The following is a 13,639-nucleotide window of genomic DNA, read 5'->3' on the forward strand; positions in this document are numbered from 1 at the left end:
TCTCTCTATTGATATCCACTGTCGTCCTAATCTAAACCGACCCAGATTCGTATAGCCACCCCTAAAAAGCAAGGGTCAACTCAATTTTCTATCCACAAATGTCTTGTAAAGGGTCTGTGGTGGAAGCTTTGAGGAGCCCAGGCTCTGAAGCCGTTCTCGTCATTGTTAACGAGGCTAAGCTCACCTCATGATCACTGCTCTTAAACGCGCTCTCAACACCCACGACCTCAGCCCTGCGACCTTACTACTGATAGACACCTAAGCTAGATACCGTGAGTCCAGCCCCTCCGGAGTGTAGTCCCCAATCTCGTATCCTCATTTCGTGCCTCCGCGCCGCTGTCTATACGTCACATAAACTTGTAGGTGATGCAGTAGCTAGTGTGATACACGACTAGAGCATTGTGATATAGTCCTTGAAATAAATCTCGGTATATGTCCCTCAAACTGGTGCACGTACAGGCTCAAACTAGAAAGCCTTCGTGTATGCTAGATTATGTGAGAGGATAGTCCCGAGTGGGACATATTCTATGCACAGCAATTAAACCTTCCAGTACCTATTGTAGGACTCTGCAGTTGATAATAGCCTTAAAAACGATCCATCTCAATTAATTCTCAATGTTGTTTGCTTCTCCGCGAGAGGTTGTCACTACAACACGTCTCACGTTGGAAGTCTCCGCAAACCTTTCAAGCTCTACTCATTGTTTACTCCTACCTACCAGAGACAACTCACCATGGCGCGTATGGTCACATCCCCTTGTCAAGGAGATAAGGTTACGGTCACGAAGCCAAAGGACCTCGTTAACCAGAAAACCCCCCACCACGCGAGCCCAAGTGCGAGCCCGAGCGCACTCGAACACATCGCGTCTCCAGGACAATCGACCGATGTAGCAACCGAAGACTTCGAGATTGCCTCCGCACTGAAGCTCATTGCCATCTCAGTGACTCAGCAGCGCCGCCTCGCCGCCAAATCCCTCATTCTCCACCCGACCACCCTAACCCTAGTAGCCCTGGGTTTCGCTTACAGTGTCGGTGCCGTCTACCGTGACCCATCTGGCTGGCCCTACATTTTTGTTATCTGTGCCACCGCGGTATTTGCCACTCTAGGCATTGTCATACGCTTGCTTGGGAGATATAACGATGAAGCAGAGAAGGTTGGAACAATGAACTGGCTGTACGGATACGACCCTAGCAAAGATGCCGGCGGTACCACGACTCAGGAAGACCCCGTCTTCAACTCGGATAGTGGAGTCACGTTTATACTTGTTCATCGATTCGGAGGTCGCATTGTCGGCACACTTGTTATGAGCATCGTGTACAGCGACATCGAACCCCATCCGAAAATCAACGCGAGGTCTCTCCCAAAGGGCAAAAGCTATAATGCCTTTATACGCGCCTGGACAGTCCAACAAGGCTTCCGTGGCTATGGAGTTGGCGCTGAGCTCCTCAACGAAGCTGTCATGATCTGCTATGAGCATGAGTTGAAAGGCCTCCGGTTCGCAGACTCCCATGCCAACTCACTTCGCGTCTTTCCCTGCATCTTGAATTATGACATGGACCAAGAATCCGCTATGTGGAGCTCGTATCTGCGTAAGCGGGTTGAGGCTAATCGTCAATCCCGTGCTGTCCTGGAGGCTCGACTTGTCGATATGTCCCTGCATGGGAATGATAGCGAAACCACGATGATGGACACACAGATGCGGTTGCTCTGTACCCAGATGAAGCTGGAGGAGTTGATCCGAAGTTACTTCAATGTGCGCCTTGGAAAGGCAGTTCAAGCTCAGACGCGATGGAAGAAAATCTCTTAATTGGTCACATTTCAACATTTGCTTGCTGTTTCTGGGCGTGTTAACTACCAGGGAAGTCCAGCCGTATCGATTTTAGGGGTCCATGCTCTGGTATTGCTCTCTGTCTACACGCGTGGCTCTTGTATCACTTGATATTCTCACGAGGAAGGGTGAGCTCATAGATCTGTTGTCCTTCAGATAGAACGAGCTTTCCAAATATGTGACTTCTTAACCAAACTAAAGTACCTTCTCGTGCCTTCAGACATCAACAAAATGCCACCCACAATTTTAGAACAAGACCTTGGTCACTGTATATGTACCCTCAATTTCCAGCCCTGTGACAATTCATTCATTTTCTTATACATCAGGGAAGGATATTAGTATTTCTAGGATCTATTGTCTAGCCACGGATCCTTAAGCAGTTGCTTGGCCGTCTTTCTGTCCTCTGGTCGCCATTGAAGCATTCCCATAATGAACTTTAGAAACATCTCTTTGTTTTTTTCCACTCAGACGTTCCTCGGACTTTCCCAATGACATCTCCCCTGGTACCTTTATTTCATTCTTCCAATGTCCTACCAAACATATCCCTACGTCAGAACGATACAATAGAATGATTTTAGTCGTCAGGCATCGCATACCGTATTTAGTGAAGAATTCATCACTTCGGCCCGCACGCTTGAGCAAATCGGAAGGAGGAGGCCCCAGCATTCCAATTACTTCAGCTAGGTGCATACGGGTGGAATAACCCTTACCATTGGGGTCAAATCCAAGAAACATGTGTTTACCTTCAAACAAATCCCATACCTGGTATTTTTCATAGGCTTAGCGACGTAAGCACAGACATGGTATAAAAGGAGCGAACAGACCATAACGCCAACATTCCAAATGTCAACGGGATAGCTCCACTCAATTTTCAACATGACTTCTGGTGATCTGTAGATGGTGGGCTGGGCATCATGGTTCCTCTTCTCGTCACCCCGTACAGCTGAACCAAAGTCGCTGAGAACTGCCCTACTAGGCTCTTGGGGTAACTCAAATTGGCGGGAGGCGTAGATTGGCATATTATTAACTGTTTTCCGAGCCGAAGGATGCTTTATCTCGGTGTCAGTAAATCTGTCGAGTATTGACATCTCTTCAAGTTCCTGGAGAATGTTGTCGCTCTTGATATCTAAAAGTATTCATTAGTCGCGTGGTTAATAACGATAGAGAATCCGCCCGACAGTAACAAAGACTATTTACTCACCGGTATGGACAAGCTGGCATTCGGTGTGAAGATAATCAAGCGCAAGAAAGATCTGCCTAAGTCCACTCTTCAGAAGATCATCCCTAAGCCTATGTGCCGGGCTGCGATACATTAAATGTCGAAAGCTCCCCCACATAGGCTTTTGGACAAGACAGTGATGCTCGCTCTCCTGATGCCCGCTCCCTTGATTCCGGATCGTAAATGCATCTAATGCAGTCCTCACATGGACATAGCCTGGGTGCGATCTGTCCCCTTGACTCAGAGCTTGGGAAGTCTGAATCTCCCCTTGGCCGGTTCCTCCCCTGGTGTACACTTTCAATGTGACATATTGGCAATTCCTGGTTATTGTATCAGCATAATTTTGCCAATGGGACTCAGTGGGACTTGGCTTACTCGAGATCACGAGCGAGCCATACTGTGGAAGTGGTTCCGAAGCCCAGCTTGCCAAGTATCTGGTATTTGGATACTAAGACTTCACCAATAGTGACAGGATAGTAGTGTCCTTTCTTGAACTCTCGATAGCGCTCTTCTTCGAGAATTTGTGACGGCTTGATCACTTCGACACCACTTGTTGGAAACCGAAGCACGGGGAAGGGATCTCTTTTTATAGCTGCCCGGGCCCACTTGAGGAGTGAATTCATAGTTATGAACGGTATGAAGAAATAGAGAACCCGAACAATATGCGGGCCGTTGCTCCGGTGTTCTAAAGCCCCAAATATTCAGCTGTCTTTAGGAAGAGGATAATATATCGACAGAGGAAGAAAAGGTCAGGTGACTATCCCACTCTAACCTCTGGCTGTCATGGATATCTTCTCTTGCTGTTCTTTCTGGATGATATAAATCTTGGTTTTGGTCAACTTCCAGCACGACCCAAGTCATAGAGAGTCGAAATCCTGAAACCGATATGGCGAAGGTGATATCATTACTATGTAGGTGCTATGGTTTCGACAAAGTAAAAGAAACGGACTAGCCGTTCTACCTTCATTTTAGTCGGCCTAGTATTCCCTTCAAAACCTACCTCTTACACAACAAGCCCATTTCTTTCATTAACACAGGTGTTCTTTGGTTGTAATGGAGCTGGCCTTACTTACAGGCTGCCACCAGGCAGGACGTCCCAATCTCTCAGACACGTAGCTTGAACTCTTTGGTCTTGTTAATGAATCACCGGCTTGTGCCATTAGACAAGTTTCTCAGAATGAACAATGTCACTCGTAGAATTTCTCGAGTCCATAGCGGTACGTTGACAAATGTATATATATCTAGATACGCCGAACGATGACGTTTCGGGATAATAACCCACCGAATCTCCATCTTTCTCAGATATAGGCTAATGCAAACCAACGTTCCAAGCAAAAGAATTGATCAACGAAAGATATTAACAAGCCACCCAACCTACCACATCAATATAGGGACAAAGTCAAACCTGAAGTTCAGCCGGATGAAACCGGATTCCGAAACGTAAAATCCATCCACTCGGAAAACGCCCAGGATCATCTGATTTGGGAGAAAATTCACCCAAATCAAAGAATGGCGAGCATTACCATAATACAAAAGATCATTCTCCATACACCTGGTGTGTTAAGCGTCGTATTCGGCGTTCAAGGCGACTTTGTCCTAGCCAATTCCGTCTACACTTTGGCATATCTTCTCCCGGGCTGCCCTCTGGCTGGAGTTCCTAGTCGTTCGGTCCAATACCAGGGCTGAGCCTTGAATGTTTTCCTTGACTTGTATGGGGCTAGTGAATGCTGCAGCAGTTACCTGGGACGTATCCATATACGATCAGGAAGTATATACTAGCAATTTATTTGTGGAAGTCCCGCCCAGAGAGAAGGATATGAGCATTACGATATTGAGAACCAAAACATAACTATTCCACTTCGATGGGGTATGTAAACCTACGCCGGGATTTGTAGATTGTACGGGCCGAGGGGAAGCAGGTGTTTAATATCGCCGGAGTTAGCCACAGGGCCGAAGTGGAGAAAAGCCGTAAGCCCAAGCATCTGGCCAGCCTTGAATGTACAGCAGCCACCAAAAGCTAGGCCTCCCACAGTTCACAAGCGACCGATCAATCTCCGGCAAGAACCCGAGACATCTCCTAACATGACTTTTTGGATCAATTCCGGGGATTCTGGAGAAAACATAATATGACATAACTTCCCTTTTATCCACGTACCGAGATATGCCTTGATGTATAACCCATTGCCGGCTAATCCTGGGGTTTGACATTCGGCGCTGACCGGCAGCACGACCACCCGCCCGAAGCCGATTCGTACAGGAGTTAAATGGTAGGGTGGCTCGAGGTCAGTGGTTATGAAGACCGGGGTTAAACCGGCTAAATCGAAGCAATTCAACCGGTACGGAAAGGATTTCGGATGTGGGGAAGTTGACTTGAGCTCAAATCAGACGGCTTTTGCCTCGGGAATTTCGCGGTACTCTCATCTTCAGAATATCAAGATCTGAAGAAGTGCATGTATACAACTTCCAGTAGATCAAATAAGAGTTGGATGTTGAAACTTTTGATGAATCTCCAGATTTTGAAATGCGCGGGGTCCCCGGAATGTCTCCATCCAGTGGAGCTTGTCCGAATCCTTTCGCCAGCGGCAGATGCCGATTCAGAAAATCCCTGGATCAGAGTTCTAAACATATGTTTTCAGCCGGGAATTGATATGGCAGGCTAGTACTATACCGTGGTCTTCTCTTCCGGCCATTTTATCCACCCGTTTCAAGGTCTTTGGCTAAGGGCACCGGTTAAATCCTGCGACCTCGCAATCCCGCACGGCCCAATGGTATTGCAGCCACTGGAAGCCTTGCAGAGGCACGCTAGTCGAGCCTTTTCCGTCTCACAGCCGATACGACATGCCCACCCGGCTTGGGGAGAAGGGAGGCCACGCGCCACGAAGCTTGGTCATGATGGGCTGATTGGGCCAATTACCTCATGTTTTCACGTTCGAACTTGATTATGTCCCCTCCCATACCCCCACGGGGCTAAGTTCCCGGGGAAATCTGGACGTTTTCAGCTCATTATCCGTACCCGAGCGAATAAATACTCGCAGATCCCCTGTTGAGACCTAAGGAACGTGCAGGTATTTCTCCGATATTTGCCATACTCTTTTTATTTTCGCTTCTACCGGAAGCTGACCTGTTTCATACCATCTATTCTTGTTGGCTTTTGTCGTGATACACAATGGTGGCTCCTCTTGCGGGAGAGACGGCCGTCTCGGCCAAACGTGCTGAGCTCTCAGGGAAAAACGGGGTCAAGGGGCTGCTCAGTAACAAGAAGACAACATGTATCGGACTTTTCGCGTCACTGGGAGGTCTGGTTTATGGATGTATGTCGATGATGCGATGCCATGTCAATGCCCTCCTGAATATAATCTGATAGCCGTCATACAGACAACCAGGGAATGTTCGCTCAAGTCCTGACAATGCCCGCGTTCCAGGCAGCGGTATGTCTCCAGCTCATTGAACCCAGGGCTTTGCACTGCTAATGACTTTTCCCGCATAGACCCAAGATTACGCGAAAGAAACGGGTATTGAGCAGGGAATGCTCACGTCTATCCTCGAACTGGGTGCTTGGGTGGGGACATTGGCAAACGGATATCTCGCCGATGCGCTCGGTCGTCGTCTGACCGTTTTGGTTGCCGTGGTGGTTTTCTGCGTTGGTGTCATTGTTCAAGCTTGTACGCAGAGCGCGGACTTTGTCTTCGCAGGTCGATTTGTCACTGGTCTGGGTGTTGGTAGTCTGAGTATGGTTGTGCCACTGTACAATGCAGAGTTGGTGAGTGAATGCAATGAGTTCGACAAGAGAAAAGGCTAACGAATAGGGAAGGCACCACCTGAGATTCGTGGCTCTCTTGTCGCTGTACAGCAACTCGCCATCACCTTTGGAATCATGGTCAGCTTCTGGGTACGTCATGTCCGTTCTCGTGAAATCTCTCAATCCTGACGTTTGCAGATCGGCTATGGAACAAATTATATTGGTGGAACTGGGGCAACCCAATCGGATGCTGCATGGCTGATTCCAGTCTGTATTCAAATCCTGCCCGCTATTATCTTGGCTGTGGGCATGATGATGTTTATGCCACAGTCCCCCCGTCACCTGATGAACACTGGCCGCGAGGAGGAATGCCTACAAACACTGGCCCGCTTGCGCAACGCACCTCCGGATGATTTACTTGTTCGCATCGAGTTCCTTGAAATCAAGAGTCTGTACCTCTTTGAGCGAGAAACGGCAGCCGAGAAGTATCCCGACTGGCAGGACGACTCGTTTTCCAGCCGCTTCAAGATCGGACTACATGATTACATGTCGTTGATCACTGACAAGTCTCTCTTCAAGCGCACGGCAACAGCGGTACGTTTCATGTCTGTGGTACTCCATGAATAGTGCTAATGACATCACAGTGCATGATTATGGTGTTCCAACAATGGAATGGTAGGCTACGCGAAATCCAGAGAGTTGAATTGATCACTAACACCATTATCTAGGCATCAATGCAATTAACTACTACGCGTAAGTCCCTGCAAATCCAACCTTGAAGAGGAATATATGGAAGATACATCATTCTTCCCCACTGGCGAGTTGTCTGCTGACACTTCCGCAGACCATTCATCTTCAAGGAAATGCACCTAGGCGGCAACACAATCTCACTGCTCGCCACCGGTGTTGTTGGAATCTTCGAGTTCGTCTTCACCATTCCTGCCGTCCTGTGGGTTGACAAGGTTGGGCGAAAGAAGATCTTGATTGCTGGTGCAATTGGAATGGCGTCCTGCCACTTCATTGTCGCGGGTATCATTGGCGCGTACCAGGGAAAGTTCCAAGACCACACAGCTGCCGGCTGGGTGGCTATTGTCTTTGTTTGGATTTTCATCATCAACTTCGCCTACTCATGGGGTACGTACAAATCCCTTGCGTTGTGGTAGACTGTGCTGACCATCGTTGCACTACAGGGCCTGTTGCTTGGATTGTCACTTCCGAGGTATTCCCACTCAGCATGCGTGCTAAAGGAGTCAGTATTGGTGGTAGCAGTAACTGGGTAAGTGGCGAGATAGACAGTCGAGCTCGTTGGGAATCTCTAACTGGATACTCTGCAGTTGAACAACTTCGCAGTCGCTACTGCTACATCTCCTTTCCTCCAAGCGAGCAATTTTGGCGCATTCATCTTCTTTGGATGCATCACAACGATTGCTGTGTTCTATGTCATCTTCCTTGTACCCGAAACCAAAGGTCGCACTCTTGAGGAGATGGACGAGTTGTTCGGATCGGTCGGGTTGGCAGCTGCTGATAGTGGACGCAAGCACCGAATCGAACGTGAGATTGGGTTGCTTGCCCTTGTCGGTGTGGAGCCTGCCGATGAGAAGCACACTGAGGCTGGTATGGATGAGAGCAAGGTCGAGGTCTCGAAGTACGAGGATGTGTCTAGCCCGAAGAATTAAAGCCAAGTTCCCTAAACCTGGGGGAATTTTGACAGGCCAAACGATTCAGGGCAAGATCGACAAGAGGTCGGGTCGACATATTAAAGACCTGAATCATATATCTTCAGTTCCTGTACGGAGTACTCCGTACGGAGTACCATAATATACATATAACCCTTGAGACTTTTCCCTCCTTACCTGTATGCAAATTAGGAAATGCATAACACCTATCACATGTATCTTGTCGCATATACGTAAAGCAGAAGAACCAACCTTGGAAGTAAAAAAGTGCCCAAATCAAAAAATTTTCAGCCCATTACTATGTATAGAAAAAAAATGGGCCAAGGCTGTAGGTCAAACACCAGTCATATTCAAGGGAAGGCACCATTTGTCTTGGATGTCTTGGATGTCTTGGATGGATTGTCCTTTCTCACTTCTCCTAATTTTTTTTCCCTTTTCTTTCTCTTCAGAATACTTTCGTCTCTCAAACCAACTCTCCACAATTCAAAATGTCTACTACTACTTCCTCCACCACCTCGTCCGTGAGCCCTACCAGCACTGCCTGCGGCGGCAGTGTCTGGCAAATCCCCACGACCGACGCAGCCTGTGCGGCCGTTGTCAGTGGGAACATGACTGATGTGATGGATGAGTGCTGCAAGAACGCGAAGGTCACCAAGTACGACAACGACTGCGGCATCTACTGTCTCGCTCAGGGCCAAGATGTCGACAAGCTCCAGTCCTGCCTCACCAGCAAGAGCGGCAACTATCACGATGTCTTCTGCAACGCTGCTCTCAATGCGACCGCCACAGCCACAACCACAGGCTCCAAGTCCACTTCCTCGGGTACTAGCACCGACTCGTCTGCTACCTCGACTTCCACAAATGCCGCTATTGCGAACCAACCAATCTCCAAGTCTGGGGTTGGACTGATTGCGCTTCTTTTCGGCTCCGCTTTGATGGCTGTTATTTCTTAAGATGGTTTCATGTTTCGGGGAGGATCTTGATTGGGACAATATTTCTTCTAGCGGATGAGCGACCGTGTTTTTTTTATTTCGCATCCTCTGGACATAACATTCTTAGTACAAGCGAGGATTTAATATGCATAATGAATTGCCTTGCAGTGGTCATATACTGTGCAAAGAAAAAAAAAAAAGAAAAAAGAAAAAAGAATTTCGTATGACGTCATCGGATTCCACTCTCCTCTGCGATTCTGCCCCCTGGGCCAAACATCACCAGATACTACAACATACAACTGAAAATGTCCTTGATCGCAAAAACCGTTATTGCGACGGGTACCTCGTCGGGCTTGGTAAGGTCACAACCCCCTGGAATATCCAGACTCCAGCTAAACATGAACATGAACAGGGATTTGAAACAATTAAGCAGTTACTCCAGCAGACACAGCCGTACAACTTCATTCTGGGCGTTCGTGACACAGAAAAGACGCGTGTCGCGTACAATGACCTGAAATTCGACACTTCAAAGCACAGCGTCTGTGTCTTGCCCTTGGATCTTTTAAATCTTAAGAGCGTGCAGTCCTTTGCCAAGCAAGCACTCGCTAAATTGGGTGAAAGGCCATTGAACTATCTTTTCCTCATTGCGGGCTTTCTTGCCAGCGCCGATGGGCCGGGACCTCATGGCTCGCAATGGTGCGAATCATACGTGGTAAATCATCTGGGTATGTGGGCTACGGAAGAGAAGAGTCCTGGAAGCTGGAGCTAATCATTGATGAATCGCAACCCAGCCCAACATTATCTGACACATCAATTTGCTCAGACCCTGTCGGCCTCGCAATCACGTATTGTCGTTGTATCTTCCGGTGCTATCCGTAACGTGAGAGGAGGCGACCCGAGTAGGTTTAGTTCTATCTTTTCAGTCTTGTCGCCAAAAGCGAAGCTCCAGGGCTGTCTACAATGCTGACTTTACATTAGGCACTCTTGACGTTGACCTAAAAGCAAACTCCGGCGCGAATGCAAGAGTAGTGTACAGTGCATCGAAGTTCACCCAGCTTCTGGGTGCGCACTACTGGCGTCGAAGCCTCCCAAGTTGCACAGTCGTTGCTGTCTCACCAGGACTCATCCCCAACACCAAGCTTGCCCAGCATTCGAGCTTAGCATTGACCATGGATATGCCCGATGCCAAGACCGTGCCAGAGGGTAAGGATCTTTGGATTGAGTTTTTGACTTGAAGACAGTATCTAACAATGAATAGGTGCCCAGAATATCCTCCGCGCGGTCACCGTCGATAATCTCCCTGCTGATCCCGAACAGATTTTCTTGACTAGCTGGGGTGAATGGTGGCCCAAGGATGTCTATGCTTCGAGTCTTGATCCTGCGCTGCAAGATAAGTGGTGTCTGGGCAAGGAGGATATTGAAAATTCCGAGCCTGTGTTCAAGGAATAGGGAGCACAGTATGGAGATGTTATCCCAATGAATGGTGTCTCGCCAAGTCCGAGATCCTGTTTCAGGAGAAACTTTATCCATTGATTTGTGAATCAGAGAGAATATACGTATGTACACAAGATACATGAATGGACTTTATCTCTTCTACAACAGTGAGCATTAGAGTGGAAGTTTCCCTACCTATCTACGTGCAAGGCATCAAGCCAAGGCGAGTGATAAACAAGTCACAATCAAAAAAGAGGACACATTGCATAAGCTCCAACATATCAACCATAAGATTATTATATTTGCAAATATAAAAAGTGTCTATGTAACTAGCATGCATGCGTATAGGAATTTTCCAACCGGTCGGAATCAACCATAACCTGGAACTCAGGCAGTGCACCACATCAACAAGCAAGACTCGCAACCTACTCACCGTTCGCGAGCTTGCGCATGGTAGCAAAGTTGGGTGATCCAAGACCAGAAACAGGGTCCCAGCCCTTAGTAGCGTTCCAGCTGGCACCTGGAACCCTCGGACTGCCGTTACCGGGGCCGCCGAAGCGGGCGTTGCCATCACAGCCAGTGCTGCCGCCATGAACAATGTCGTTCAGGCCGTCACGGCCTGTCGAGTACAGCCAGGGATTGAGGAAGCCCATGGGTGGTTTGTTGGCCTTGAGGCGGGCGTCGTTGAGGAGGGCGATGACACCGGCGAAGGCGGGTGCCGAGCACGAGGTGCCGTCGACGCTGGTCAACGAGCCCTTATCGTATATGGCGTAGTTTTGACCTTGGGCTGAGACGTCGGGGAAGGCACGGCCCTTAGGATTGAAGAGGCCGGACCAGCGGTCGCCCAGGGTGTCGAGGTAGTCACTCACGGCGTCTTCTTGCCATTTCGGGCGATCCCAAAGATCGGAGAAGCCACCGGACGAGAAGTACACGGCCTTCTCGGGCGCGGTGTGGGTTGTCGCGCCGACCGATGTCACCCATGGGCACGCAGCAGGGAACTGGGCCGGGAAGCGGGTCGCGTTCCTGCCGTCATTCGTCTGGCACGCGGCGCCAACGCCGGAGTCGCCAGATGCGAAGATGACGGACACACCACGGCTGCCAAGCTGCGAGAACAAGTTGCATACGGTGCGGGCGTATTTCTCGGGAACACTCTGAGGGCTGATATTAGAGACTGACAAAATCACGAAGAAAGGGGGCGGATGTCATACCTGCTCGTTCTCGCCATAAGAGGTGGAAATCACCTGGGGGAGGTCCTGTTGTTCCATCTTGAGCACGTTCTGGAGGAATTCAAGGTATGGCTCGTTGTTGTTATCATTGGGATCAGGCTGGTCAAGATCGGGAACAAGTTCACCACGACCGCCAACGCTAAACTCTGTAACTGGAACAGGAGAGCTAACTCCAACAATGTACTGTAAGTCAAGGTTCGCCTCGCTGCTGCTAGCACTCGAGTGTTGATCGTTAAGACCGCCGTTATACTGGATGACGGAGAAGTTCTGGCCCTTGGCGAAGGGTGCGACATTTTTCTCAAATAGTTCCAAATCGGAGTACCGTGCATACTCCTCTAGGTAGCTGGCAAATCCGACCTTGTTCCCATTGTCGTCGTCGGCCTGGTAGTCACCCACATTGTACATATTCTTGAGACACTGAGGAGTGATGATACTGTTGCAGTCCGGTGAAGTGGACACGGCGTTTGAGCGGAAAGCCTCGTCGGTTTCCTTGACCTGGGTGTGCAATATGGCCCCCTGGACGCGCAGCTGGCCGAAACGAGTGGTTGGCTGGATCATGTTGATGTGTGGCATCAGAGCCTCCGGGACGGAGTACTGGAGTGTGCGAAGACGCTCAATGTGCTTGGCACTGTTGGCATAGAACTGGAAATTGGCTGCCAGCAGCTCATTTGCCGTCTCGACGGTGGTGTAGAATGTCATCCAGTCGGCATCCTGTTCAATTCTATTGATACCCGCACTTTCAAGCCAGTCACGGATCGAGTCTGCGGACTCCGCGCTGGGCTGCAGCATCCGCTTCATTTCCTCGTGGGTGTGGAAGTGGTTCCCGTAGCTGGGGTGATCAGGGGTTGACATGTCCATCACAGCCTCTTCGAATCCGGCAGTATCCCCTTGTGCCAGAGCAATCTGTAGCTTCAGGGGCTGATCAGCACGCGGTCTGCGAGAATATCTCCATCCTATGGCAGGTCAGTGTATCAATTCTGTCGGTTTAGTTTAGAACGCAAAGTTACCCACCTTGAGGAACAGCAGACAAACTCTCAAATACATCAGCGGAAGCCGAAGACGCGAGAAGCGACAATACCGCGAGCGACAATGCTCCACGGTTAAATAGAGATGCAATCATGATAAAAACGAGCGATATGAAGACACCCTATTAAACACTGATCGGTGCCTCTATACGCGAATATAGCAAAGTATAAATAGTGCGACAGAGGACCCTGCAATATAAATGAGGGGTAAAGACCGTGAAATTGGTATTTATTATGGTTGCATTGGTGTGGGGAATGACAGCGCGACAAAGAATGTGTGTTGAAGAAAGTCCGGGATAAACCAAGATAAGACAATATTGACGACGACAGAATGCTTTTAATCGAGTTTCACGTCATTCCCTTGGCATTGCTATCAGTTCCACTCCAGGGCTGTTCCAGTGGACCCTTGTGGACGCCCGTTTGGTGAGACGTTCCTGAATCAACAATCGGTGCGGAGTACGGAGTACGGAAGAGCGGCGGCTGGGATTGCATATTCGGGATATGGCTCCATACTCGCATTGTCGCCTTTCTCAACCGGGGAACGGTGAATTGTTAGTGATGT

The 13,639-nt window shown here is 49.1% G+C and overlaps 6 protein-coding genes across 6 annotated transcripts; 4 read left to right on the forward strand and 2 right to left on the reverse strand.

The window, feature by feature from the left end:
• Positions 1-731: 731 nt before the first annotated feature.
• On the forward strand, positions 732-1,805 carry N7525_001138 (uncharacterized protein; the record flags this gene model as incomplete). The annotated part of the gene is made up of 1 exon (XM_002558232.1): positions 732-1,805. The coding sequence occupies one exon, from the start codon at positions 732-734 to the stop codon at positions 1,803-1,805; it is 1,074 nt and encodes a 357-aa protein (XP_002558278.1).
• A 393-nt stretch (positions 1,806-2,198) lies between these two features.
• N7525_001139 (uncharacterized protein) lies at positions 2,199-3,668 on the reverse strand (the record flags this gene model as incomplete). The annotated part of the gene is made up of 4 exons (XM_061211776.1): positions 2,199-2,588; positions 2,651-2,952; positions 3,028-3,365; positions 3,421-3,668. 4 exons carry the CDS (start codon positions 3,666-3,668, stop codon positions 2,199-2,201), a joined length of 1,278 nt encoding a protein of 425 aa, XP_061071002.1.
• Positions 3,669-6,211: 2,543 nt separating this feature from the next.
• Positions 6,212-8,460, forward strand: N7525_001140 (uncharacterized protein; the record flags this gene model as incomplete). The annotated part of the gene is made up of 10 exons (XM_002558229.2): positions 6,212-6,356; positions 6,421-6,473; positions 6,533-6,805; positions 6,857-6,934; positions 6,983-7,378; positions 7,429-7,459; positions 7,513-7,537; positions 7,629-7,918; positions 7,975-8,060; positions 8,119-8,460. 10 exons carry the CDS (start codon positions 6,212-6,214, stop codon positions 8,458-8,460), a joined length of 1,719 nt encoding a protein of 572 aa, XP_002558275.2.
• Positions 8,461-8,948: 488 nt separating this feature from the next.
• N7525_001141 (uncharacterized protein) lies at positions 8,949-9,413 on the forward strand (the record flags this gene model as incomplete). The annotated part of the gene is made up of 1 exon (XM_002558228.1): positions 8,949-9,413. One exon carries the CDS (start codon positions 8,949-8,951, stop codon positions 9,411-9,413), a length of 465 nt encoding a protein of 154 aa, XP_002558274.1.
• Positions 9,414-9,697: 284 nt separating this feature from the next.
• On the forward strand, positions 9,698-10,841 carry N7525_001142 (uncharacterized protein; the record flags this gene model as incomplete). Its single annotated transcript, XM_061211777.1, has 5 exons — positions 9,698-9,748; positions 9,805-10,117; positions 10,184-10,291; positions 10,371-10,595; positions 10,651-10,841. The coding sequence occupies 5 exons, from the start codon at positions 9,698-9,700 to the stop codon at positions 10,839-10,841; spliced, it is 888 nt and encodes a 295-aa protein (XP_061071003.1).
• Positions 10,842-11,251: 410 nt separating this feature from the next.
• Positions 11,252-13,172, reverse strand: N7525_001143 (S53 family peptidase; the record flags this gene model as incomplete). Its single annotated transcript, XM_002558226.2, has 3 exons — positions 11,252-11,977; positions 12,035-13,005; positions 13,064-13,172. The coding sequence occupies 3 exons, from the start codon at positions 13,170-13,172 to the stop codon at positions 11,252-11,254; spliced, it is 1,806 nt and encodes a 601-aa protein (XP_002558272.1).
• Between the last annotated feature and the right edge of the window lie 467 nt (positions 13,173-13,639).

Source organism: Penicillium rubens (assembly GCF_028828025.1).
Source record: "Penicillium rubens strain IBT 27055 chromosome Unknown utg000001l_segment0_segment0, whole genome shotgun sequence".
NCBI classification, from domain to species: Eukaryota; Fungi; Ascomycota; class Eurotiomycetes; order Eurotiales; family Aspergillaceae; genus Penicillium; species Penicillium rubens.